Here is a 26,373-nt window from a genome sequence, read left to right as displayed (position 1 = left end):
TTGAACTGAATAAGTTGAAGGAGGGTGCTTTAAATGCATTTCATCTTCAATGTAAACATTTCCTCTCTAATTTTTTCTTAAAAATAATCTATTCTCTAAAAATTACCTCTGACTCAAATTACATTCTGCATTAAACTTATAATCATGGAGGGCAAATTCATTTTCTATTCCTATTCCTTAGTGTTTTGAAATTTAGGTAGCAGTGACCTCCAGTGGTAAAAGTGAATTCCTAAACACAGATAAGGAAAATTTCCCAAAATAAGTGACTAGTTTTCTTCCTCAACAGTTACATGATTCCCAATCAACTGGTCTGTAAGTATTATAACTTCAAAGGTAACATTTTCTCAAGAGACAATCCCTAAGGAGAAATAGCTCAGTGGCAATTAGGATACCTGTTGGTTTGTACAGCTTAGAACACAATGAACAGGTTCTGCATCTGATCATCATGAAAATATCTGAGACAAAGTTACTAATACTTTGTCAATAGCAATAACTTATTTCTTTCTTATTTAGTGTAATTATTTCTATTTTCTTTTTTTTGAAAATATTTTATTGTCGTTGTTTTCTTTTGTTGTTTTTATTCCATGATTTCATAGCATATAGTTCATAGAAGGAGACTATATATTTACACTGTGTTTTGTAGTTCCATTGATAGAGTACAGCATGAAAATGGGCAATTGGTACTGGTAAATTATTCCATACCTTCATTTTTCTTCTGATGTAATTGAGATAATACCTATTGAAAAAAAAAATGTGTGTAACAATATTTCCTGTATTAAAATAGAAACAGGTAAAAGGAGTAATTTGATTTAAAGCTTTAATCCCTCCAATGGGTTAATATGATGTTGATTTGCAGAGAATATATGTTCCTATTGAAAAACTGTGTAGGATGATTTCTATCCTAAGATGAATGTCTTATTTATTTTTCTAATGCACACTATAAAACTCAACATTCAAAAAACTAAGATTATGACATTCAGTTCCATCACTTCATGGGAAGTAGATGGGGAAAGAGTGGAAACAGTGACAAACTTTATTTTCTTGGGCTCTGAAATCACTTCAGATGGTGACTGCAGCCATGAAATTAAGACACTTGCTCCTTGGAAGAAAAGCTATGACAAACTCAGACAGCATACTAAAAGCAGAGACATTACTTTGCTGACAAGGTCCATATAGTCAAAGCTACGATTTTTCCAGTAGTCATGTATGGATGTGAGAGTTGGACTATAAAGAAAGCTGAGTGCTGAAGAATTGATGCTTTTAAACTGTGGTGTTGGAGAAGACTCTTAAGAGTCCCTTGGACTGCAAGGAGATCCAACCAGTCAATCCTAAAGGAAGTCAGTCCTGAATATTCATTGGAAGGACTGATGCTAAAGCTGAAACTCCAGTACTTTGGCCACCTGATGTGAAGAACTGACACATTTGAAAAGAGCCTGATGCTGGAAAAGATTGAAGGCGGGAGGAGAAGGGGACAACAGAGGATGAGATAGTTGGATGGCATTTCTGACTCTATAGACTTGAGTTTCTACTGTTACCCCATTTATTTCCCAGGAAGTGATGGGACCGGATGCCATGATCTTCATTTTCTGAATGTTGAGCTTTAAGTCAACTTTTTCGCTCTCCTCTTTCACTTTCATCAAGAGGCTTTTTAGCTCCTCTTCACTTTCTGCCATAAGGGTGGTGTCATCTGCATATCTGAGGTGATTGATATTTCTACTGGCAATCTTGATTCCAGCTTGTGTTTCTTCCAGTCCAGTGTTTCTCATGATATACTCTGCATATAAGTTAAATAAGCAGGGTGACAATATACAGCCTTGACATACTCTTTTTCCTGTTTGGAACCAGGCTATAGTTCCATGTCCAGTTCTAACTGTTGCTTCCTGACCTGCATACAGATTTCTCGAGGCAGGTTAGGTGGGCTGGTATTCCCATCTCTTTCAGAATTTTCCACAGTTTATTGTGATCCACACAGTCAAAGGCTTTGGCATAGTCAATAAAGCAGAAATAGATGTTTTTCTGGAACTCTCTTGCTTTTTCGATGATCCAGAGGATGTTGGCAATTTGATCTCTGGTTCCTCTGTCTTTTCTAAAACCAGCTTGAACATCAGGGAGTTCACGGTTCAAGTATTGCTGAAGCCTGGCTTAGAGAATTTTGAGCATTACTTTACTAGCATGTGAGATGAGTGCAATTGTGTGATAGTTTGAGCATTCTTTTGCATTGCCTTTCTTTGGGATTGTAATGAAAACTGACCTTTTCCAGTCCTGTGGCCATTGCTGAGTTTTCCAAATTTGCTGGCATATTGAGTGCAGCACTTTCACAGCATCATCTTTCAGGATTTGAAACAGCTCAACTGGAATTCCATCACCTCCACTAACTTTGTTCGTAGTGATGCTTTCTAAGGCCCACTTAACTTCACATTCCAAGATGTCTGGCTCTAGATTAGTTATCACATCATCATGATTATCTGGGTCGTGAAGATCTTTTTTGTACAGTTCTTCCGTGTATTCTTGCCACTTTTTTTTAGGGGGCTCCAAAATCACTGTAGACGGTGACTGCAGCTATGAAATTAAAAGACACTTACTCCTTGGATGAAAAGTTATGACCAACCTAGATAGTATATTCAAAAACAGAGACATTCCTTTGCCGACTAAGGTCCGTCTAGTCAAGGCTATGATTTTTCCTGTGGTCATGTATGGATGTGAGATTTGGACTGTGAAGAAGGCTGAGCACCGAAGAATTGATGCGTTTGAACTGTGGTGTTGGAGAAGACACTTGAGAGTCCCATGGACTGCAAAGAGATCCAGCCAGACCATTCTGAAAGAGATCAACCCTGGGATTTCTTTGGAAGGAATGATGCTAAAGCTGAAGCTCCAGTACTTTGGCCACCTCATGCGAAGAGTTGACTCATTGGAAAAGACTTTGATGCTGGGAGGGATTGGGGGCAGGAGGAGAAGGGGACGACTGAGGATGAGATGGCTGGATGGCATCACGGACTCGATGGACGTGAGTCTGAGTGAACTCCGGGAGATGGTGATGGTCAGGGAGCCTGGCATGCTGCGATTCATGGGGTTGCAAAGAGTCGGACACAACTGAGTGACTGAACTGAACTGAGACATGAGTTTGAGCAAGTTCTGGGAGTTGGTGATGGACAGGGAAGCCTGGCATGCTCCAGTCCATGATATGGCTAAAGTTGGACACAACTGAGCGACTGAACTGAACTGAATGCACACTAAGAAAAAGGGAGATGAAGCCCTTTGTTTAGGCTTTTTGTTGTTTTCTCCACAAATCATTAATGTTGTTGCTCTTACATCTTTATTAAGCAGATGTTGCTTCTAAGCTGAAAGGTACCTCTCTTCATGCTTTTTAAAAATTCCATTCATTTTTCTACACTGTCATAAACTAAGATGATAAATCTTTGTATTTCTGTAATAACTTTTCTGTGAGCTGCAATGATTATTTTCTAGGCATTAATTTACCCATTTATATGAGGAAAATAATAACATGTATTATCCATGTTAAATAGATGAAAAACAAGAAGAGAAGCTAAGTTCAAGAAGTGTCCTGATAGATAATAGAGAAGCTAGATTTATTTTGGTGAAATTTCATACACTCTCAGAGATGTGGGCTATTTGATCTAATTATCAACATCTTCAAAAATACAGATGTCCTTTTTCCCCTCCTTTTTACTAGGGTGTTTATGTCTTTGTGAAAAATGGGATAATGGATACAGTGCAATTTGGAAAAGGTAGGTGAGTGAACCATCTATATTTGGAAATGTTCTATTGTCTTTTTAACTTGCAGAGTTTACATGTGAGAAAACATACCTGAAATGTTATCCATTATCATGTTTTACTTCATATAGCAGTTTATGACAATAATAAAGCAATGGTATCCATTATTTATTTAGCAATTATTATATGTTGAGGCACTATAATAAGCATTTTACATAATTTATTAATTTAATTTTGTAGCAAACCTGTGAATTGTTGGTATTATACTTACTCCCATTTTATAGATGAGGAACTTATGGTTTAGAAGGGTTAAGTGGATTACCAAGGTCACATAGCTAGTAAGTGGCAACACCTGGACTAAAACTGTTTTGGCTACAAAACCCATATTACATATTCATAAACCATAAACTAGAAATATATCTCCATTATTATTAGTTAGTTTAAATAAGTACTGTTTGCTGTTAAAATGCATAGTAGTTTGCTACCAATTGCTCAGAAACAGTACTTCAATTAGTCACCTTAGAATATTTGAGCTAATGTTGGAAAACAATTGTATTTGACTTGTTAATTTGATAATGGAGTTTGGCAGCAGATATAGCTCCCTTCTTAAACTAAGTCAGTTGTCAAAATAAATGTGTGTGGGGGTAGGGACAGAAAGATTAGCTAAAATTTTTAAATGTTGCTGATATTGATAACCTGTATATGTATCATCATATAATGTGTGTAGAGATTAATTCCCATTAATTCCAAGTTATATGCCTCATCAGCCTTGAGGAATATTAAATAAATGAAATTCATTAAATAATTATGATAGAAGAGTGTTTTTTGGGGTTGCATGGAACCAGAAACCATATAAACATGTAAAAAAGTCAAGAAATCTGGACCTCTAGCCACTCTCTGTCTACTTTTTATCTGTACTCTGACCATTGGTTTTAACTGAGAGCAACAACTACTCTGAGGTTACTGGGGAACAGTGTGACAAGCAGAGTGTAGTAGCTGCATGTTTTATTAGACCCTTATTCAAAGTTCCTTAATAAAGTATCTATTTCAATTATTTTTTGTATCCTGCTGCTGCTGCTGCTGCTGCTGCTAAGTCGCTTCAGTTGTGTCTGACTCTGTGCGACCCCATAGACAGCAGCCCACTAGGCTCCTCTGTCCCTGGGATTCTCCAGGCAAGAATACTAGAGTGGGTTGTCATTTTCTTCTCCAATGCATGAAAGTGAAAAGTGAAAGTGAAGTCACTCAGTCATGCCTGACTCTTAGTGACCCCATGAACTGCAGCCTACCAGGCTCCTCCGTCCATGAGATTTTCCAGGCAAGAGTACTGGAGTGGGTTGCCATTGCTTTCTCCATTCTGTATCTTACCATTGTTTAAATAGATAAGGCCAGAAGCATTTCCATTATTGTGCATACACAATCAGGAATTTACTTTATAGTAATCCATCTTAAGGTCTGCACTTTAGCATTATATTTCATTAAAGTGTAATAATCACCTCTATTAAGAAAATAAATGCTATTAAATAAGCTGTGGAAGGAAGATTTTTATTCTGTAGCAGGTAACTATTATAACTGGCTTTTTAAGTTGCTGCTCAAATCATTATTTTGTGTAGTTCTTTTTGTTGTTGTTCAGTTGCTAAGCCTTGTCCAGCTGTTTGCAACTCCATGGACTGTAGCCTGCCAGCCTCCTCTGTCCTTCACTATCTCCTGGAGTTTGCTCAAACTCATGTCCATTGAGCCAGTGATGCCATTCAACCAACTCATCCCCTTTTCCTTTTGTCTTTGATCTTTTCCAGCATCAGGGTCTTTTCCAATGAGTTGGCACTCACGAATGTTTAAATCATCTGCTATTATCTTAGCAAATCTCTTAACTTTTCATCATACTGATATGAATGCCCAATTGTAAGTTATTCATATTAATTTTTAACTGGTTTCTTGAGATGCATATGTATATCTGAAGAATCCACCTCGAGATTTTCTTCCAAAAATTGGAGTGATTACAGTTTCAGGATTGGCAGGCTTCATTTCAGCAAGAAAAGGTAAGGTTAAAATATATATATTCCCTCTTTCAATGCTATTATACTAATTTCTGAATTTTACTGCTACAGGAAAACCACATATCCCTTATTGAATGTTAGTAGGATAGGCTAATGTAAAAAATTTTTAGATTCTATAGTACCATGTGTTTACTTTACTTTCATAAAGACTTTTTTGTGTTTTTAGAAATACAGTGTTTCCAAAAGAAGTCCAATATCATTAGTTATTAGGGAAATGCAAATTAAAACTAATGTGAGTAAGATGTATGATGAGAGTAACCTGGAAACTTACAATACCATATGTAAAATAGATAGCCAATGGGAATTTGCTGTATGATTCAGGGAACTATATAGCAATCTAGAAGGGTTCAATGGGGAGGGAGATTGGAGGGAGGCTCAGGAGGGAGGGGATATGGGTGCACCTATGGCTGATTCCTGTTGATGTCTGACAGAAAACAACAAAATTCTGTAAAGCAATTATCCTTCAATTAAAAAACAATTTCTCAAAAAAGATACAGTGAGATAACAATACATACCTATTAGAATATCTCAAATTAAGAAGAATACTCATAGAAAATGTAGTTGAGATTGTAGAGCAACTGACACTCTTGTACACTTTTGGTAGGAATACAAAATGAGATAGCCATTCTGGAAAATAACCTGACAGTTTCTCATAAACTTAAACATGTAATTACTATGAGATCCAGTATTCCTACTCTTGGGTATTTACTCTGGATAACCTGTACACTAATGTTTATAGTTGTCGTTGTTGTTCTTTCGCCCAGTCATGTCTGACTCTTTGCGACCCCATGAGCTGCAGCATGCCAGGCTTCCCTGGTGTATTTATAGTAACTCCGTTCATAGCCACCGAAAGCTGTGAACAACCTAAATGTCTTTCAACAGTGAACTAATCTGTGGCACATTCATACAAAGGAATACTATTTAGGAACAAAAGGAATGAACTATTGACACATACAACAATCTTGATGAAACTGAGTTAAAGAAGCCAGTCTTAAAAAGTTACACAATGTATGATTCCATTCATATTATTCTCAAAAAGGCAAAACTTTAGTGACAAAGAATGTCCGTGGTTCACAGAAGTGGGGAAAAGGTGTGACTACAAAGGGAAAGCATGAGATAACTTTTAGGAGTGATAGAACATATCCTGATTTTAGTGGTGGTTTCATGACTCTCTACATATATTAAAATGGATAGAACTGAACCCCCCCCCCCCAAAAAAAAAGAACTGAACCCCCCAAAAGTTGAATTTCCTGAATGGTCATTTAAAAATAAAATTTGAAAAATATATAGATGTTCCTATTAAAATTGTAATTAATCATTTTGTTTTTCATCTTTTAGATAACATTATTTTTGACAAGATCTTAATAATATCTCACTATCAAAAAAAGGACCTTGAAAAATTTACATTTATATAATAATGTATACTTACGACTCAAACTGCTTTTCTCTGCTTAGTTGTGAACACCCATATTTGGGGGACTATATTAAGAAATTGAGACAGAGATACTGATACATCTCAGAAAAAAATTTATTCCCTCTTGGTTTCATCCTGATCAAGGTTATTGGAACTGACATCAGCTAGCTGGGAATGGAGATTCTGAGGTAGACAACTCAATCCCTACTCTCATTCAGCACATGAGGGTTAATATGTTTCATTTTTTTTCATCTTTGCACTCTGTATCTCTACCAACTTTGTCCTTCCTTGTCACTATACCACTTGTACAGAGAGTCCCCACAGCCATTCCCAGGTTAGATGGTTAGCTCAGAAGACTTAGAAGATTCAACCTATAGTCATATTCATGGCTAAGATTTATTCTATTGAAAGGATGCAAAGTAAAATCAACAAAGGGAAAAGATGCATCAGGCAAAGCTTAGAGGAAACAAATTACAAGCTTCCAGGAGTTTACTCCCAGTAGAGTTATATAAGTCATGTGTGCATGCTCAGTCACTTCAGTCATGTTCAACTCTTTGTGACTCTAACAACTGTAGCCCACCAGGCTCCTTGTATAAGTCATAGTTCAGTTCAGTTCAGTTCAATTCAGTTGCTCAGTCGTGTCCGACTCTTTGCGACCTCATGAATTGCAACACGCCAGGCCTCCCTGTCCGTCACCAACTCCCGGAGTTCACTCAAACTCACATCCATCGAATCGGTGATGCTATCCAGCCATCTCATCCTCTGTCGTCCCCTTCTCCTCCTGCCGCCAATCCCTCCCAGCATCAGTCTTTTCCAAAGGGTCAACTCTTCACATGAGGCGGCCAAAGTACTGGAGTTTCAGCTACAGCATCATTCCTTCCAAAGAAATCCCAGGGCTCGTCTCCTTTAGAATGGACTGGTTGGATCTCCTTGCAGTCCAAGGGACTCTCAAGAGTCTTCTCCAACACCACAGTTCAAAAGCATCAATTCTTCAGCGCTCAGCTTTCTTCACAGTCCAATTCTCACATCCACACATGACCACTGGAAAACCATAGCCTTGACAAGATGGACCTTTGTTGGAAAAGTAATGTCTTTGCTTTTGAATATGCTGTCTAGGTTGGTCATAACTTTCCTTCCAAGGACTAAGCATCTTTTAATTTCATGGCTGCAATCTCCATCTGCAGTGATTTTGGAGCCCCCCCAAAATAAAGTCACCCACTGTTTCCACTATTTCCCCATCTATGTGCCATGAAGTGATGGGACCAGATGCTATGATCTTAGTTTTCTGAATGTCACTCTCCTCTTCCACTTTCATCAAGAGGCTTTTTAGTTCCTCTTCACTTTCTGCCATAAGGATGGTGTCATCTGCATATCTGAGGTTATTGATATTTCTCCCAGCAATCTTGATTGCAGCTTGTGCTTCTTCCAGCCCAGCGTTTCTCATGATGTATTCTGCATATAAGTTAAATAAGCAGGGTGACAATATACAGCCTTGACGTATTCCTTTTTCTATTTGGAACCAGTCTGTTGTCCATGTCCAGTTCTAACTGTTGCTTCCTGACCTGCATATAGGTTTCTCAAGAGGCAGGTCAGGTGGTCTGGTATTCCCATCTCTTTCAGAATTTTCCACAGTGTATTGTTATCCACACAGTCAAAGGCTTTGGCATAGTCAATAAAGCAGAAATAGATGTTTTTTCTGGAACTCTCTTGCTTTTTCCATGATCCAGCGGATGTTGGCAATTTGATCTCTGGTTCCTCTGCCTTTTCTAAAACCAGCTTGAACATCTGGAAGTTCACGGTTCACATATAAGATGCAACTAATTCCTCCTCTAATGAATTGTGACAATACTTATGAGATGTTGTCAGTCAGAGAAGCTCATTAGAGACTGAGTGACCGAAGCTATTATTGGAGACTAGTCATATAAACACTGTCTGGTACACTGGCATGTACCAATATTCCAGACTCCCAGAAGAAAAGTATCAATAGTTGTTCAGCATAAACCATGTTATTTGTGAGAGTTGGACTATAAAGAAAGCTGAGTGCTGAACTGGTGCTTTTGAACCGTGGTGTTGGTGAAGACTCTTGAGAGTCCCTTGGACTGCAAAGAGACCCAACCAGTCAATCCTAAAGGAAGTCAGTCCCGAATATTCATTGGAAGGACTGATGCTAAAGCTGAAACTCCAGTACTTTGGCCACCTGATTTGATGAACTGACTCATTTGAAAAGACCCTGATGCTGGGAAAGATTGAAGGCAGGAGGAGAAGGGGACAACAGAGGATGAGATGGTTGGGTGGCATCACCGACTTGGGCATGAGTTTGAGTAAACTCCAAGAGTTGGTGATGGACAGGGAAGCCTGGTGTACTGTGGTCCATGGCGTCGTGAAGAGTCAGACACGACTGAGCAACTCAACTGAACTGAACCATTCTTGTGATTCAGGAAACAGTTTCTGTTAGTGTAGTGAACTACTTACCAGTCAGGTTTCCAGGTGCCAGCTAATTGCCAGTCTTGCAAGCATACCTTACTAACGGTAGCAGTCTTGGGCATATGTTAACTCTTATCTGCACATCATTAAATAACTCTCATAAGCACATGGTGAATTTTGTATTTGCCCATCTTCCATCTCTGGTATGGAATTTTCTCTCAGTAGGAATTACTTCCTCCCCTCCTCACTTAAGCCCTTCTGGTCAGTAGCCATTTTGAGCACCTTCCATTTATCTTCTGTCTCCCAATGCCAGTCATTATCTCCAAACTAAATTACATGTGGTTAGAACCAGCTGAACCACAGTTCTGAACCAGCCTGGAGTTTGACATCAGATACATTATGGTTGGTTTACCCAGCTTTAGTATTTAAAGTAGCCTCAACCCAAGTATACCTAATCACATATAAAACCTCTGTAAGTTATAAGAACATTCCAGCATTCTACTATAGCCCATGTATCTATCACAATAGATCTAACACTTTCCTTATAGATAGTATTAATGGCTCCTTGTATCATAGTTTTTATTCTAACACTATATGCAACCTCTAATTGCATACATATTATAAATTATTTGTTAGGAAAGACATTGAAAACCAAGATCACCATATGTAACAGTAAGACAGAGAATTCAATTTTAAAGGAAACTGGCCAAAGTGTATTACTCAGTTCTCATAATCCACTTGTAAGAGAAACTGTTTCTTAGGTCATCCACAATGACTCTAAAGTGTCAGAAGTAGAGAATAATCTAACCCAATATTTTTAATTTACATAGCTCAGTTTATAAGTAAGTAGTGAAATAAATATGGTGATTCTCAGGAAGCATTTTATTCAAAAATAAAATAGAGGAGGATAGCAAATATAAGAGTGTTTTGTACTCAGTATAAATATTGTGAAACTTTTGTTTCAGCAGTGTGTGTGTGTATGTGTTTGTGTGTGTGAAAGAGAAATAGAAACAGACAAAGAGAGATAGGTCAAAATTTGTTCTTCAGTGTGAGTCATGGTCAAAAAAGTATGAAAGATGTTGGTTTAGTGTAATCCTCTAATGCTACAGATAGAGCTCTAGAGAAAGGAAATCATTCAATGATTGCATAGTACATATTATATAGCTAGTTAGTGACTATGTCTAGAGTCATTTCCTACTTTTAGGAGTAGGGCAGTTAAACACAAATGCAATTTATTTTCTTGTAACCTGGCCTTTTATATCAAGTAAAGAGAGGATGAATGCAAATCTGTTTAATATTTAAAATAATAAAGAATACATGATGTGTGTATATATACACACACAGAGAATGGAATATTATTACTCAGCCATAAAAAAAGAATGAAATAATGCCATTTACAGCAACATGGATGGACCTAGAAATTATCATAGTAAGTGAAGTAAGAGAAAGACAGGTATCATAGGATATCACTTATATATGGAATCTAAACTATATAAATGAACTTATTTAAAAAACAGAAATAGAATCATAGACATAGAAAATAAACATAGTTATCAAAAGGGATAGTGGGGATGAGAGAGGGAGGGAAATTAGGAGTTTGGGATTAACATATATACACTACTATATATAAACGAGATAACAATGATATGACACAGGGAACTATATTCAATATCTTGTAATAACCAATAATGGAAAATAATCTGAAAGAATATATATAACTAGATCACTTTGCTATATACCTGAAACTAACACAACATTGTAAATTAACCACACTTCCATTTTTCCCATAGATATATATTCATATGAAAAAACAGAATAAATCCAAGCATATGTATGCATCATATACTAGACATTTGGATAGCTGATTAGAGAATGGTATACTATTCAATGTCAATCAATAAAGGAATGGTTATACTTCAATTTTAAAATGATTTTTAAAAGTATAGGAACTACAAAAAAAAAGTAAATAAAGAATAAAATAAGATGACACATAAAGGAAAAACTGTCACCTTCCAAGTTTAGGAGCAGCAGAATTAGAATTTGGCTGAGTCAAGGAAATCTACATTAAGAAATATTAGGTCAGTAAAATCAAGAACCAAACAACAGATACTAGGATAATAGTGAGCAAGACATATTTTAATATAATTAGACCTTCTTTCCCAATATCACCAAAACCAGTCTGTATCTAAAGGAAAGTAAAACTAAGGGTTGAAGCAGCCTACCTACCCACCTCCCTCAATGTTCAGTCTATTATAGACATGACTGTAGAAGGCCTCATTACTAATAGTCAAAACCAGATAGAGAAATATATCTTGTTTTACCTTCCCTAAACTGTGAAGTTGCCTGGTATATTTTTCTGATATACCAGATAAACTGGTATATTTTACTGATATACCAGATAAACTGTCTAATTTTTAAATTGAGTTGTAAATTCTGTTCTAGAGAATAAAAGTACTTACCATAATTAGAAATCACATAATCTATAATAATTTCCCAGATCATATTTAGAGTCAAGGGTACCCACACAAGCATTTAAGATACATACTGTTTTGAATTAACAATCTGTTTGAATTAAGCTATGGCTTAGAGTAGTGGGTTTCAAACTATTCTGTAGAATCTAGGGTTCCATGAACGTGTTCAGTGATGGTATGGGAATAGTGGAAAAGCCATGTAGGTAGGGCTTGATAATGAGCTTCACTTCCTCAGGCTAACTGGAGTAACTTCAAGTCTATAGGTTTTATATATGAAGTTCCTAGTGAGGTTCTATTTGGAAGATTTTTTTTTTTGAAGAATTTTGCTACTTTAAACAGTTTCAAAATGACTCCTAGATGCTTAATTAAGGCACTAGTAAAATGAATTATTACAAGTTACTTGCAATTATTAAATTATTACTTCAGTATTCTAAAGCAATGACATGAAGGAGTTATGTACCTTTTAAAATCTTTAACTTTATTAGTTAGTTGGATCATTTCAGCTTTCCAGAGACTTAGTAAAAAAAAAAAAAAAAAAGATATCTAAAAAGAGTCCATTTCAGTTTAGCATGGTGTTACAAACTTGGAAAAACTGTGGCTACAACTCTGGGTTTCTTAGGACATGAAAAAATACCTAGCTTTTAAAAAGAATAAAATCATCAACCCCCTTTGTGTAGGTAATTATTAATGTTAGATTGAGAATACTTTTTTTTTTTGAGAATACTTTTCTTAAATTGAATGTGACAACTAAGAGATATTAATTGAACTGTGATACTTAAGGACATTTTACCTCTCATCTTGATTGGTATTTTTACCTAAAAAAATAACTTAGCATAGATGATGGCTTAAAGGGGAACAAAGAAAACATTAATATTATAAAAGCATCGAGTGTCTGGCAGCATCTGTTTGCAGTTTAATAGTGTGTTTTAATGTTACAGGTTCTCGTTTTAAGAGAATTGCTTATCCATTGGGATTGGCCACTTTGGGAGCAACTGTTTGCTACCCTGTTCAATCAGTAATAATTGCAAAGGTAAGCTCTTTTTAAGTGATAGCTTCATTTCAGTATTTGTTTAAATTCTCAGTGTGACAATATTTAAATGTCACACAGTACCTGTAACATTTAATTTTCAGGGAAATATAGTTGGTATTAACTCTGGTGGCAACTCTGGTGGCAAAATCACATTAGCATCTCAGCTTGTTAATGCCGTTGTTAATTACATGATTATCACAAATAAATAGGATTAATTTGTTAAAATATAATTCAAATGAGGTGGATGAAACTGGAGCCTATTATACAGAGTGAAGTAAGCCAGAAAGAAAAACACCAATACAGTATACTAACACATATATATGGAATTTAGAAAGATGGTAATGATAACCCTGTATGTGAGACAGCAAAAGATACACAGATGTATAGAACAGTCTTTTGGACTCTGTGGGAGAGGGAGAGGGTGGGATGATTTGGGAGAATGGCATTGAAACATGTATAATATCATATATGAAACGAATCGCCAGCCCAGGTTCAATGCATGATACTGGATGCTTGGGGCTGGTGCACTGAGACAACCCAGAGGAATGGTATGGGGAGGGAGGAGGGAGGGGGGTTCAGGATGGGGAACACGTGTATACCTGTGACAGATTCATGTTGATGTATGGCAAAACCAATACAATATTGTAAAGTAATTAACCTCCAATTAAAATAAATAAATTTATATTTAAAAAGACAATATAAATGCTGGTTTGAGGATTAATGTACAAGTGGCATTTCAGATCAGTGTGTAAAGAAAAGGTGGACTATTCAAGAAATGTGTTGGAATTACTGACATTCAGAAAAATACTTCGACCTTTACCAAATATCATGCAAAAATATTGCAGGTGGAATGAAGATATAATGAGAAAATATAATGCTATAAAATATTAGAAGAGCAGAAAGGTGTTTTTGTGTAATCTTGAGATTGGAAAGGCCTTCTTAAAACACAGCCAGAAGCCATCAAAAAAAATTAATTATTTTGCTACATCAAAGTCATAATTTCTGTTGATCACAGTATACCATATATAAAGTTAAAAGATAAATGAAAAACTGGGAAAGTTATTTCCACATATATAACACAGGACTAAATAATATCCTTCAATATATTAAAAGCTTCTATAAATCAATAGGAAAACAATGAATGCCCTCTAAGAAAATGAAGAAAGTATATGAACAAACAATCCACAAAATAAGAAACGTAAATAGCCTAATATATTAAAGATGCTTAACTTCATTAGCAACCAAATAAATGCAAATTTAAAAGATCATTTAGATACTGGTTTTTAGCCTTTCCATTTGACAAAGATTTAAAAGATTCATAACATTGCTGCTGAGAAACTGGGTTGGAAAATAGTTATATACTCTTGATGGGAGTGTAAATTGCTACAGTACAGTGCTGAATTTCTGAAGGCAATGTGGCAATAGTATCAAAAATTAAAATGTATATCATCTTTAATGATATACCCAAGGAATTACCACAAGGGTATATGATCCCAGTTATTTGTGGAAGGGTGCTAATTACAGCATGGTTATAATTGCCCAAAGAAAAAAAAGGATGCCTATCATTAAGGGATTTGTTAAACAAATCATAATGCTCATATGCCCATCAATAGGGGATTTGTTAAATGAATTATGTGTTCATTATAGAGTACAGACTGCACAGCTATTAGAAGCAGATCTTCTGGTATATAAACTGATATGGAAATATCTCTGTGACATGTTGTTAAGCTTTTTAAAAAATCACACCTGAAAATAAAATATATCATGAGGCAAATAATTTTTTTATAAGATATAGAAAATGAGGTTTTGTGTTATCATGATCTAGAGACTTATAGCTTTACTGTTGATTCTGACCTGGTTTTTCATATAAAATACAAGACATAATTTTTTTTTTAATATTTGTTATTTTAACTTTTAAAAATTTATATTATTTGACTCACTTTTTGTTTTAATAGGTAGCTGGGAAAAAGGCATATGCTACAAGCCAGCAAATGTATGAAGCAGTTAAATCACTGTGGACAAAAAACAACAAAAAACTTCCTGAACATAAAGAAAAAACTAAGGTAGAGTTTAAATGGACTAAAAATGTAGACTGTTTTGTTTAGGTGGATGTCCTAGACAGAGGTCAAGGATGGAATGAAAAGAGATGAAGGAATATACTACCTTGCATGCTATAATTTTTTAGAATATTTTATTATTTTAGTAAAATGATTTACTTATGAAAGAAAAATTTTTTTGGTAAACAGCTAGGAAATGCTGATGAAATAGAAACACCTGCAAAAACAACTCACAACCTGAAACATTCAGTGCCTTTGCCAACAGAACTCAGCTCTGAAACAAAGACCAAATCTACATCAGGTTTGTTTGGAATAATTCATTTTTAAAATTATTTTCTTAAATAACTTTATAGTATTATAATTAGTAGTTTAAATTTATTTATGTGTTTTCATAAATGTTTTGTCCTCATATCGGTAGTCTGTGTATCTTTTTAGGTTATGAGGTTCTCTATCAGATAAAGGAAAATGTGTCTTTCTAGATTCTTCTAGTTTATAGGCTATAACAATATGTCACATCTACATAGAAGAAATACCAGGTTTCCATTTTTTGTTCTATCCCCATCCATCTTTGCTTCCACAGTCAGTTTTATTTAGTTTAGATACTAGGAAAACTTTCAGCATAAAATAGTAAAAATAGCACAAATTATAATACTAATATCTTTGCTAGTTGCTACAGGCAACTATGAGAGATCAAAATGTGACAGTTATACTTTCTAAACAAATACTACCATGGTTTTACTGTGATCAAAAAGAAACATATCATTTCAATAGTATATTCACATAAACTCACCAGTCATTGGCTTATGTAGGTTTATCTGTACTAAGTAAATGATACTATGCATCAAGTCATCTTATTACAAAGGAAATAGGACCAACTCAGAGGTAGAGAATTAGAGAATAATGAAAATATCTGCCCTATACTGAGCAACTGCTGTGGGGCAAAGAGCTATAAATGTGTAATTCAATCCTCTCCAAAAAAGCAAAATTAAAAAAAAAAAAAAACTCTGGTGTGTATGTAATTATAATTGTTTTATGATGAATAGACTGAGATTCAGGGAGCTTCATAACTTGCCCAAAATTATAGTTTACAAATAGAGTTATGTTTATAGTCTAGATATTCTTGACACCGAAGTCCAATTTCCTCTGTTGCATATAGATTATCTAATTTAAAACAAGATTTTAGTCTCTAATTGCCTCTGAGGAGATTTTAGTCTCCTCCCCTATCACTTAATCTTTATAAAAGCTCTCACTGATTAACAAACCTGATTTGAGTTTTAATATCTTCCTGTCACTTCTCTTTTCTAATCAAGATAAGTTATACAGGTTTTAGACTCTCTGAATAATCCACAGTTGATCATATTCCCTCAAGTGTATAATATATCTGGTCATTTCTCTAAATGTCTGTCAGCTCCAGAGATCTTTGTGGAGATGTTACAGCATATCAATGGGACCAGACCATCCCTAGCCAACTTTTATTTTGGGGAGCACAAATTTGGAAATTTGGTGACATGGACCTCTTCAAAATCTGATGAAAATAGAATGAAATCTTTCACAGTCTCACAAGATTAATGTCCCTCTCAAATAGAGGTTGGCAAACTATGGACCTCGTGCTAAATAAATCTGGCTCACTAACTATTTTTGCACATTCCACAAGCCAAGAATAGTTCTTATGTAATTTAAATAGTTTTTAAAAAATCAGAAGAAAATGTTTCATGACACGTGAAAATTGTATGAAATTCAGATTTTAGTATCCATAAATAAATAGTTTTATTGGAACACAGCCACACTCATTTATGTATTGTCTGTGGCTACCTTCACCCTAAAATGGGTGGTTGTGATGGAGACCTTATGATTTACAAAGTTTAAATGTTTACTTTGGTCCTTTGCAAATAAATTTGCTGATTCTTATTTTACAGGGATGAGGTGTGTCATACATACATGACTCATGTTCCCCTCATGATATTTCCCAGATTATTATATGGGTCATGACACTAAATATCCAAAATCAAAATCCTGTAAGGCAAAACAAAATTTCATACAGTCTTTTAGTGTTAGGGAGACAGAAACTCAAGCTGTCAATCGGAACGTAGAGAGTACCATACCTGAGGTACATAACTGCAACACAGCTCGGTGCCTGATTGGAGTGAGATGGTAAGTATCAATACTTTACCCCTCCCCCAAGAAAGGAAAGGAGTCCCCACTCTGGCAGATGATATCATCTGGAGCTTCTACAATTCTTCATTACATGGTGTCCACCATACAAATAAAATTGTGTTTTAGTCACTCAGTCATGTCCAACTCTTTGCAACCCCATGGACTGTACCCTGCCAGGCTTTTCTGTCCATGGGATTCTCCAGGCAAGAATACTGGAGTGGATTGCTGTTCCCTTCTCCAGAGGATCTTCCACACCCAGGGATCGAACCCTGGTCTCCTGAATTGCAGGCAGATTCTTTAACGTTTGAGCTACAGGGAAGTCCTACAAATAAAATATTAGTCATGCAAAGAGACAGGAAGATGTGACTAAGAAAAGAGAAAAAAATTACAGCAGACCCACAGGTGATCTAAATATTGAAGTTAGAAGAAAAGCACTTTAAAATGACTATGACTAATATATCAAGTTGAAAATATGATGAACAAAATAGATGAAAGGATGGAAAATTTCACAGCCAGGTGGAATCTGTGAGAAAATCAAGTGGATATTCTAGATGTGAAAAATACAGTACCTGAAATTATGAACTTATTGGATGGGTTTAATAGCAGATTGTATACAAAAAGAGGACAGAAATAATGAACTCAAATATAGGATAAAAAAGACAAACTGAAGCAAGAGAGAAAAAAGAATGGAAAGAATAGATCAGTGTGAGAGCGCACTTTGCAATGATTAATATGTTTAAATGTTTCAGTTACTGAGACAGCTGAATACTGAATATCATCCTGATTTTATACAGAAGAAACAAAAATGGAATCTCTAATATTCATAACTTCACTCAGCGATTTATTAGTGTCTGTCCTATTTTTGATACCTAACTTGCTTAAAATATAAATGAGATAAGGCGTGAACTAAATTATCAGTGAACAGATAATACCTAATGGCTGTTTGAGACAATAATTCATTGCCGTTTAATAAACATCTTTATTCTTTACCTGTTTGCTATAACAGCAGCTACTTTTAAAGTCGACTAAAAAAGCTAAGCATAAATAGTTTTTCATTAGAGATTTAAAATATGATAAAGTACAAAGAAAAGCATTATGATGATTAAGGGAATGAGATTCAAGAAAAGTTTTATGACTGCTAATTCTTTGGGAGGACAGAGAGCCTTTTATCAAAAGGGATGAAGAAATTTCTGAGGAAAGATATAATCTTTAATTACTCAGAAAAGCATGAGACAAACCCTTTTTAAAAAGGCAACAATCAAATGACCTAGGCTAAGTGGTTCTAAGCCAGAGGGATCCACATCACAATTTCTTGAGTTTCTTTTTTTTTTTTTTAATTCACTCTACATAAAAATTATAAATTAGAATTCCCAGAGGTGAGGCTTCCAAGCAGGGGATTATAGGAAAAGCTCCACAGGAAATTCTGTATGCACATTCTTCTAGTTAATAATGACTGACAGAAGCTATGAATAAACAAAAAATCTGAAGCCTTTCAACAAATCTTGAGAGATGGGGATCTAAAGGCAACAGAGCCTTTCAAATTTAGGTGAGCTGACTATTTGACCAGATTTTGGACAAGAATATAAATTAAGAAAGTTAGTAGAAGTGTTAGAAAACTTAGTCAGTTGATGGACATTGTTAAGCAAATCAGACACATTCAGACTTACATAAAATAAGTATTTCTCAATGCTTACTATAGTATGTCTATAGTAAGAGTTGGACTATAAAGAAAGCTGAGCACCGAAAAATTGATGCTTTTGAACTGCGTTGTTGGAGAAGACTCTTGAGAGCCCCTTGGACTGCAAGGAGATCCAACCAGTCCATCCTGAAGGAGATCAGTCCTGGATGTTCATTGGAAGGACTTATGTTGAAGCTGAAACTCCCATACTTTGGCCATCTGATGCAAAGAGCTGACTCATTTGAAAAGACCCTGATGCTGGGAAAGATTGAGGGCAGGAGGAGAAGGGGATGACAGAGGATGAGATGGTTGGATGGCATCACTGACTCGATGGACATGGGTTTGGGTGGACTCTGGGAGTTGGTGATGGACAGGGAGGCCTGGCGTGCTGCGGTTCATGGGGTTGCAAAGAGCTGGATGTGACTGAGCAACTGAACTGAACTATAGTATGTCTATTTGATAAAACTATTTCTTAGTACATTTTTCACTTGTACTGACCAAAAGCTTCCACCAGGAAGATACATTTGGAAAAGGAACAGTCAGAAACACTGTTTCTTAACCTACTTGTACTACAGACCCCATCTCAGAATGTTTTTAAATGCATAAACAAAATACACAGTAATGTATGAGCTTCCTTAGTTATATTAATCAACAATATTTAACAACATATATGATAAAGGGTATAATTTTGAAGTAGTAGTAAGTATAAATATTTAAAGATATCTGCAACTGCAGTGTGATATGAAAATATCTATGGTTTCTATCAGTGACAGAGTCTAAGGTATTGTTAAGAGTATAGTATTATGGTTTGTTGCCTGCATTCATTATTGAAGAAGACATTCATTTTCATTCAGAGGTTAATGAAAACAAAGACAAATTTCCCCTATCCAAGTTCATAGATCACATGAATTCTATAAACAGACTCCCCTCCTCCAAAGGGTTTCCAGGTTAAAAGTCTTGAGGCTTCCAAGCAGGTGGATTATAGGAAAAGCTCCACAGGAAATTCTGTATGCACATCCCTCTAGTTAATAATGACTGACAGAAGCTATGAATAAGGGATTCCAGGTTAAAGGCAGAAATGTCACAAAATGTCACAAACCCCTGGCTCTTCTGTAAAATAGGGATTCCAGGTTAAAAGTCTGTGGAGAACTGTATTCTTGTCATGGGTAGTGATTATTTAAGATCTGGCTATTTTTAAAATATACTTAGTGGTGCAGTTACATATAGATCTATCCTAGTTTGTAAAACAGAAACTTTCTGAAAAGGTAGATGTAAAATAAATAATTGTATGTAAATCTATTTCTCACTTTTAACTAGAAATTAAATTCCTCTCTGGCAAAAAGGTGTGTCTCTCAAATGTAAAAAAAAAAAAAATCATTTCAAAATGAATCAGAATTTGAAAAATATTTAAAATTAAAAAAAATTGTGAAAAATATTTTTAGTGTATGTCACAAAAATAAAAATTCTTCTTACCTACTTAACATGAACAGGGTATTATATGTACCACTTTGTATATATTATTATGTTGAATACTAACTAATTTTGTGACATTTTGTGACTACTCTAACACCTATTTTATAGAAGAGCCAGGGGTTTGTGACATTTTGTGACATTTCTGCCTACTCTAACCCCCATTTTACAGAAGATCCAGGGTTGTTGTATTGGGAGTCAGACAAAACTGGATTCAGTCCTGGTTCCACTACTTATCACCTGGATGACACTAGTCAAGTTTCTTAACCTCTCTACAATAAAATGTCCTTATCTGTAAAACATGGATAATATAAAAATGTCATCTGTCTCACGGTGTTATTCAGAGATAATGCATGAAAATAATGTGGCATCTTGCCTGGTACATAGTCAGCTTATCAAGATCACCATTGATCAACACTGCCAAATCCAGGTTCCATTCCCAATCTCTATCTTATGTAATCCATCAGTAACTTCTAACAGAAATGATTACTCCTTCCTCCTTGAAACAGTCACTTTACTTGGCCTGTGGGATATCACTTACTCTTGGTTCTCTTACTTCACTGACTGGCTGTTTCTTCACAGTCTTCTCTGCCCTATTCTCCTAATATTCTTAACCTCAAAAAGTTGGAGTATCCAAAGGGCTCATTCCTTGGACTTCTTTTATGATGTTATGGATGACCTCATATGGTCCCATAGTTTTAGATGCTATTTATAGTCCAGGAACATAAAATTTATAAACCAGCCCAGCAGACTCCTGAACTTTAGATTCACTTTTCTAACTGCTTACTCAGTATTTGTATTCAGATCTTCAGTAAGTTCAGTTCAGTAACTCAGTTGTGTCCGACTCATTGCAACCCCATGAACTGTAGCACGCCGGACCTCCCTGTCCATCACCAACTCCCAGAGCCTGCTCAAATTCATGTCCATCACATCAGTGATGCCATCCAAATATCTCATCCTCTGTCCTCCCCTTCTCCTCCCACCTTCAATCTTTCCCAGCATGAGAGTCTTTTCCAGTGAGTCGGTTCTTCACATCAGTTGGCCAAAGTATTGGAGTTTCAGCTTCAGCATCAGTCCTTCCAACGAATGTTCAGGACTCATTTGCTTTAGGATGGACTGGTTTGATCTCCTTGCAGTCCAAGGGACTTTCAAGAGTCTTCTCCAACACCACAGTTCAAAAGCATCAATTCTTCGGTCCTCAGCATTCTTTATAGTCCAACTCTCATACCAAGAGAATATTTTATGCAAAGATGGACTCAATAAAGGGCAGAAATGGTCTGGACCTAACAGAAGCAGAAGATATTAAGAAGAGGTGGCAAGAATACACAGAAGAACTGTACAAAAAAGATTTTCATGACACAGATAATCACGATGGTGTGATCACTCACCTAGAGCCAGATGTCCTGGAATGTGAAGTCAAGTGGGCCTTAGGAAGCATCACTAAGAACAAAGCTAGTGGAGGTGATGGAATTCCAGTTGAGCTATTTCAAATCCTGAAAGATGATGCTGTGAAAGTGCTGCACTCAATAAGCCAGCAAATTTGGAAAACTCAGCAGTGGCCACAGGACTGGAAAAGGTCAGTTTTCGTTCCAGTTCCAAAGAAAGGCAATGCCAAACAATCCTCAAACTACCACACAATTGCATTCATCTCACACACTAGTAAGTTCAGTTCAGTACAGTTCAGTTCATTTGAGTCGCTCAGTCGTGTCCGACTCTTTGCGACCCCATGAATCGCAGCATGCCAGGCCTCCCTGTCCATCACCAACTCCCAGAGTTCACTCAGACTCACATCTATTGAGTCCGTGATGCCATCCAGCCATCTCATCCTGGGTCGTCCCCTTCTCCTCCTGCCCCCAATCTCTCCCAGCATCAGAGTCTTTTCCAATGAGTCAACTCTTTGCATGAGGTGGCCAAAGTACTGGAGCTTCAGCTTTAGCATCATTCCTTCCAAAGAAATCCCAGGGCTGATCTCCTTCAGAATGGACTGGTTGGATCTCCTTGCAGTCCAAGGGACCCTCAAGAGTCTCCTCCAACACCACAGTTCAAACGCATCAATTCTTTGGCGCTCAGCCTTCTTCACAGTCCAACTCTCACATCCATACATGACCACAGGAAAAACCATAGCCTTGACTAGATGGACCTTAGTTGGCAAAGTAATGTCTCTGCTTTTGAATATACTATCTAGGTTGGTCATAACTTTTCCTCCAAGGAGTAAGCCTCTTTTAATTTCATGGCTGCAGTGACCATCTGCACTGATTTTGGAGCCCAAAAAAATAAAGTCTGACACTGTTCCTACTGTTTCCCCATCTATTTCCCATGAAGTGATGGGCCAGATGCCATTATCTTCGTTTTCTGAATGTTGAGCTTTAGGCCAACTTTTTCGCTCTCCTCTTTCACTTTCATCAAGAGGCTTTTTAGCTCCTCTTCACTTAAGGGTGCTCTCATCTGCATATCTGAGGTTATTGATATTTCTCCCAGCAATCTTGATTCCACCTTGTGTTGCTTCCAGTCCAGCGTTTCTCATGATGTACTCTGCATAGAAGTTAAATGAGCAGGGTGACAATATACAGCCTTGACGTACTCCTTTTCCTATTTGGAACCAGTCTGTTGTTCCATGTCCAGTTCTAACTGTTGCTTCCTGACTTGCATACAGATTTCTCAAGAGGCAGGTTAGGTGGGCTGGTATTCCCATCTCTTTCAGAATTTTCCACAGTTTATTGTGATCCACACAGTCAAAGGCTTTGGCATAGTCAATAAAGCAGAAATAGATGTTTTTCTGGAACTCTCTTGCTTGAGATGTTGCCAATTTGATCTCTGGTTCCTCTGCCTTTTCTAAAACCAGCTTGAACATCAGGGAGTTCACGGTTCAAGTACTGCTAAAGTCTGGCTTGGAGAATTTTCAGCATTACTTTACTAGCAAGTGAGATTAGTGCAATTGTGCAGTAGTTTGAGCATTCTTTTGCATTGCCTTTCTTTGGAATTGGAATGAAAACTGACCTTTTCCAGTCCTGTGGCCACTGCTGAGTTTTCCAAACTTGCTGGCTGGCAAAAGTTGGAAGTCAAGAAACACTTGGAGTAACAGGCAAATTTGGCCTTGGAATGCAGAATGAAGCAGGGCAAAGGCTAATAAGAGTTTTGCCAAGAAAATGCACTGGTCAAACACCCTCTTCCAACAACACAAGAGAAGACTCTACACATGGACATCACCAGAGGGTCAACACCAAAATCAGACTGATCATATTCTTTGCAGCCAAAGATGGAGAAGTTCGATACAGTCAACAAAAACAAGACTGGGAGCTGACTGTGGCTCAGATCATGAACTCCTTATTGCCAAATTCAGAGTCATATTGAAGAAAGTAGGGAAAACCGCTAGACCGTTCAGGTATGAACTAAATCAAATCCCTTATGATTATACAGTGGAGGTGAGAAATAGATTTAAGGGCCTCGATCTGATAGATAGAGTGCCTGATGAACTATGGAATGAGGTTTGTGACATTGTACGGGAGACAGGGATCAAGACCATTCCCATGGAAAAGAAATGCAAAAAAGCAAAATGGCTGTCTGGGGAGGCCTTACAAATAGCTGTGAAAAGGAGAGAGGTGAAAAGCAAAGGAGAAAAGGAAAGATATAAGCATCTGAATGCAGAATTCCAAGGAATAGCAAGAAGAGATAAGAAAGCCTTCTTCAGTGATCAATGCAAAGAAATAGAGGAAAACAACAGAATGGGAAAGACTAGAGATCTCTTCAAGAAAATTAGAGATACCAAGGGAACATTTCATGCAAAGATGAGCTTGATAAAGGACAGAAATGGTATGGACCTAACAGAAGCAGAAGATATTAAGAAAAGGTGGCAAGAATACATGGAAGAACTGTACAAAAAAGGTCTTCACGACCCAGATAATCATGATAATGTGATCACTAATCTAGGGCCAGACATCTTGGAATGTGAAGTCAAGTGGGCCTTAGAAAGCATCACTACGTACAAAGCTAGTGGAGGTGATGGAATTCCAGTTGAGCTGTTTCACACACTAGTAAAGTAACAATTAAAATTCTCCAAGCCAGACTTCAGCAATACATGAACCGTGAAATTCCAGATGTTCAAGCTGGTTTTAGAAAAGACAGAGGAATCAGAAATCAAATTGCCAACATCCGCTGGATCATGGAAAAAGCAAGAGAGTTCCAGAAAAACATCTATTTCTGCTTTCTTGACTATGCCAAAGCCTTTGACTGTGTGGATCACAATAAACTGTGGAAAATTCTGAAAGAGATGGGAATACCAGACTACCTGACCTGCCTCCTGAGAAATCTGTACGCAGGTCAGGAAGCAACAGTTAGAATTGGACATGGAACAATAGACTGGTTCCAAGTAGGAAAAGGAGTACATCAAGGCTGTATATTGTCACCCTGCTTATTTAACTTATATGCAGAGTACATCATGAGAAATGCTGGGCTGGAGGAAGCACAAGGTGGAATCAAGATTGCTGGGAGAAATATCAATAACCTCAGATATGCAGATGACACCACCCTTATGGCAGAAAGTGAAGAAGAACTAAAGAGCCTCTTGATGAAAGTGAAAGAGGAGAGTGAAAAAGTTGGCTTAAAGCTCAACATTCAGAAAAATAAGATCGTGGTATCTGGCCCATCACTTCATGGCAAATAGATGGGGAAACAGTAGAAACCATGGTTGACTTTATTTTTCTGGGCTCCGAAATCACTGCTGATGGTGATTGCAGCCATGAAATTAAAAGATGCTTGCTCCTTGGAAGGAAAGTTATGTCCAACCTAGATAGCATGTTCAAAAGCAGAGACATTACTTTGCCAACAAAGGTCCATCTAGACAAAGCTATGTTTTTTCCGGTGGTCATGTATGGATGTGAGAGTTGGACTGTGAAGAAAGCTGAGCACCGAATAACTGATGTTTTTGAACTGTGGTGTTGGAGAAGACTCTTGAGAGCCCCTTGTACTGCAAGGAGATCCAGCCAGTCCATCCTAAAGGAGATCAGTCTTGGGTGTACGTTGGAAGGACTGATGTTGAAGCTGAAATCCCATACTTGGCCACCTGATACAAAGAGCTGACTTATTAAAAAAGACCCTGATGCAGGGAAAGATTGAGGGCAGGAGGAGAAGGGGATGATAGAGGATGAGATGGTTGAATGGCATCACCGACTCAATGGACAAGGGTTTGGGTGGATTCTGAGAGTTGGTGATGGACAGGGAGGTCTGGAGTGCTGCACTTCATGGGGTCAGAAAGAGTCGGACAGGACTGAGCAATTGAACTGAACTGAACTGAACTGAACTCACATCCATACATGACTACTTCAAAAACCATAGCTTTGACTAGATGGAACTTTGTTGGTTAAGTAATATCTCTGCTTTTAATATGCTTTCTGGGTTAGTCATTGCTTTTCTTCCAAGGAGCAAGCGTCTTTTAATTTCACGGCTGCAGTGATTTTGGAGCCCAAGAAAACAAAGTCTGTCTTTGTTTCCATTGTTTCCCCATCTATTTGCCATGAAGTGATGTCTAGTTAATAATTCAAATATAGCACACCCAAAACTTAACACTTCATTTACCTTCTCCCAAACATGCTTCTGGGTCTTCTCTGGTGGCTCAGTGGTCAAGAATCTGCCTGCCAATGCAAAAGATGCAAATTCAATTCCTGATTTTGAGAGATGCCCTGGAGAAAGAAATGGTAACCTACTCCATTATTCTTGCCTGAGAAATTCCATGGACAGAGGGACCTGGTGGGCTACAGTCCATGAAATTGCAAAGAGTCAGACACGACTGAGCGACTGAATGACAACAACAAAACATGTTTCTACATTTCCCCCATCTCCGTAAATATCAACTCCATTCTTTTAGTTTCTCAAATTAAAGAGTGTCACTCACAC

General features: G+C 36.9%; 1 protein-coding gene across 1 annotated transcript in view; it reads left to right on the top strand.

Moving 5' to 3' along the window:
* Positions 1-26,373, top strand: part of APOOL (apolipoprotein O like) — an 89,009-nt gene that overhangs the window by 61,381 nt on the left and 1,255 nt on the right. Inside the window, exons 4-8 of the mRNA XM_068962830.1 lie at positions 3,692-3,746; positions 5,670-5,768; positions 13,034-13,125; positions 15,081-15,188; positions 15,372-15,483. Of these exons, the coding sequence (XP_068818931.1) occupies positions 3,692-3,746; positions 5,670-5,768; positions 13,034-13,125; positions 15,081-15,188; positions 15,372-15,483 (466 nt within the window). The remainder of the gene's footprint in view (positions 1-3,691; positions 3,747-5,669; positions 5,769-13,033; positions 13,126-15,080; positions 15,189-15,371; positions 15,484-26,373) is intronic.

This window comes from Capricornis sumatraensis, chromosome X (assembly GCF_032405125.1).
Source record: "Capricornis sumatraensis isolate serow.1 chromosome X, serow.2, whole genome shotgun sequence".
Taxonomy (NCBI): Eukaryota; Metazoa; Chordata; class Mammalia; order Artiodactyla; family Bovidae; genus Capricornis; species Capricornis sumatraensis.
Note: the sequence above shows the minus strand (reverse complement) of the source record. Positions and strands in the feature narration are given on the sequence as shown.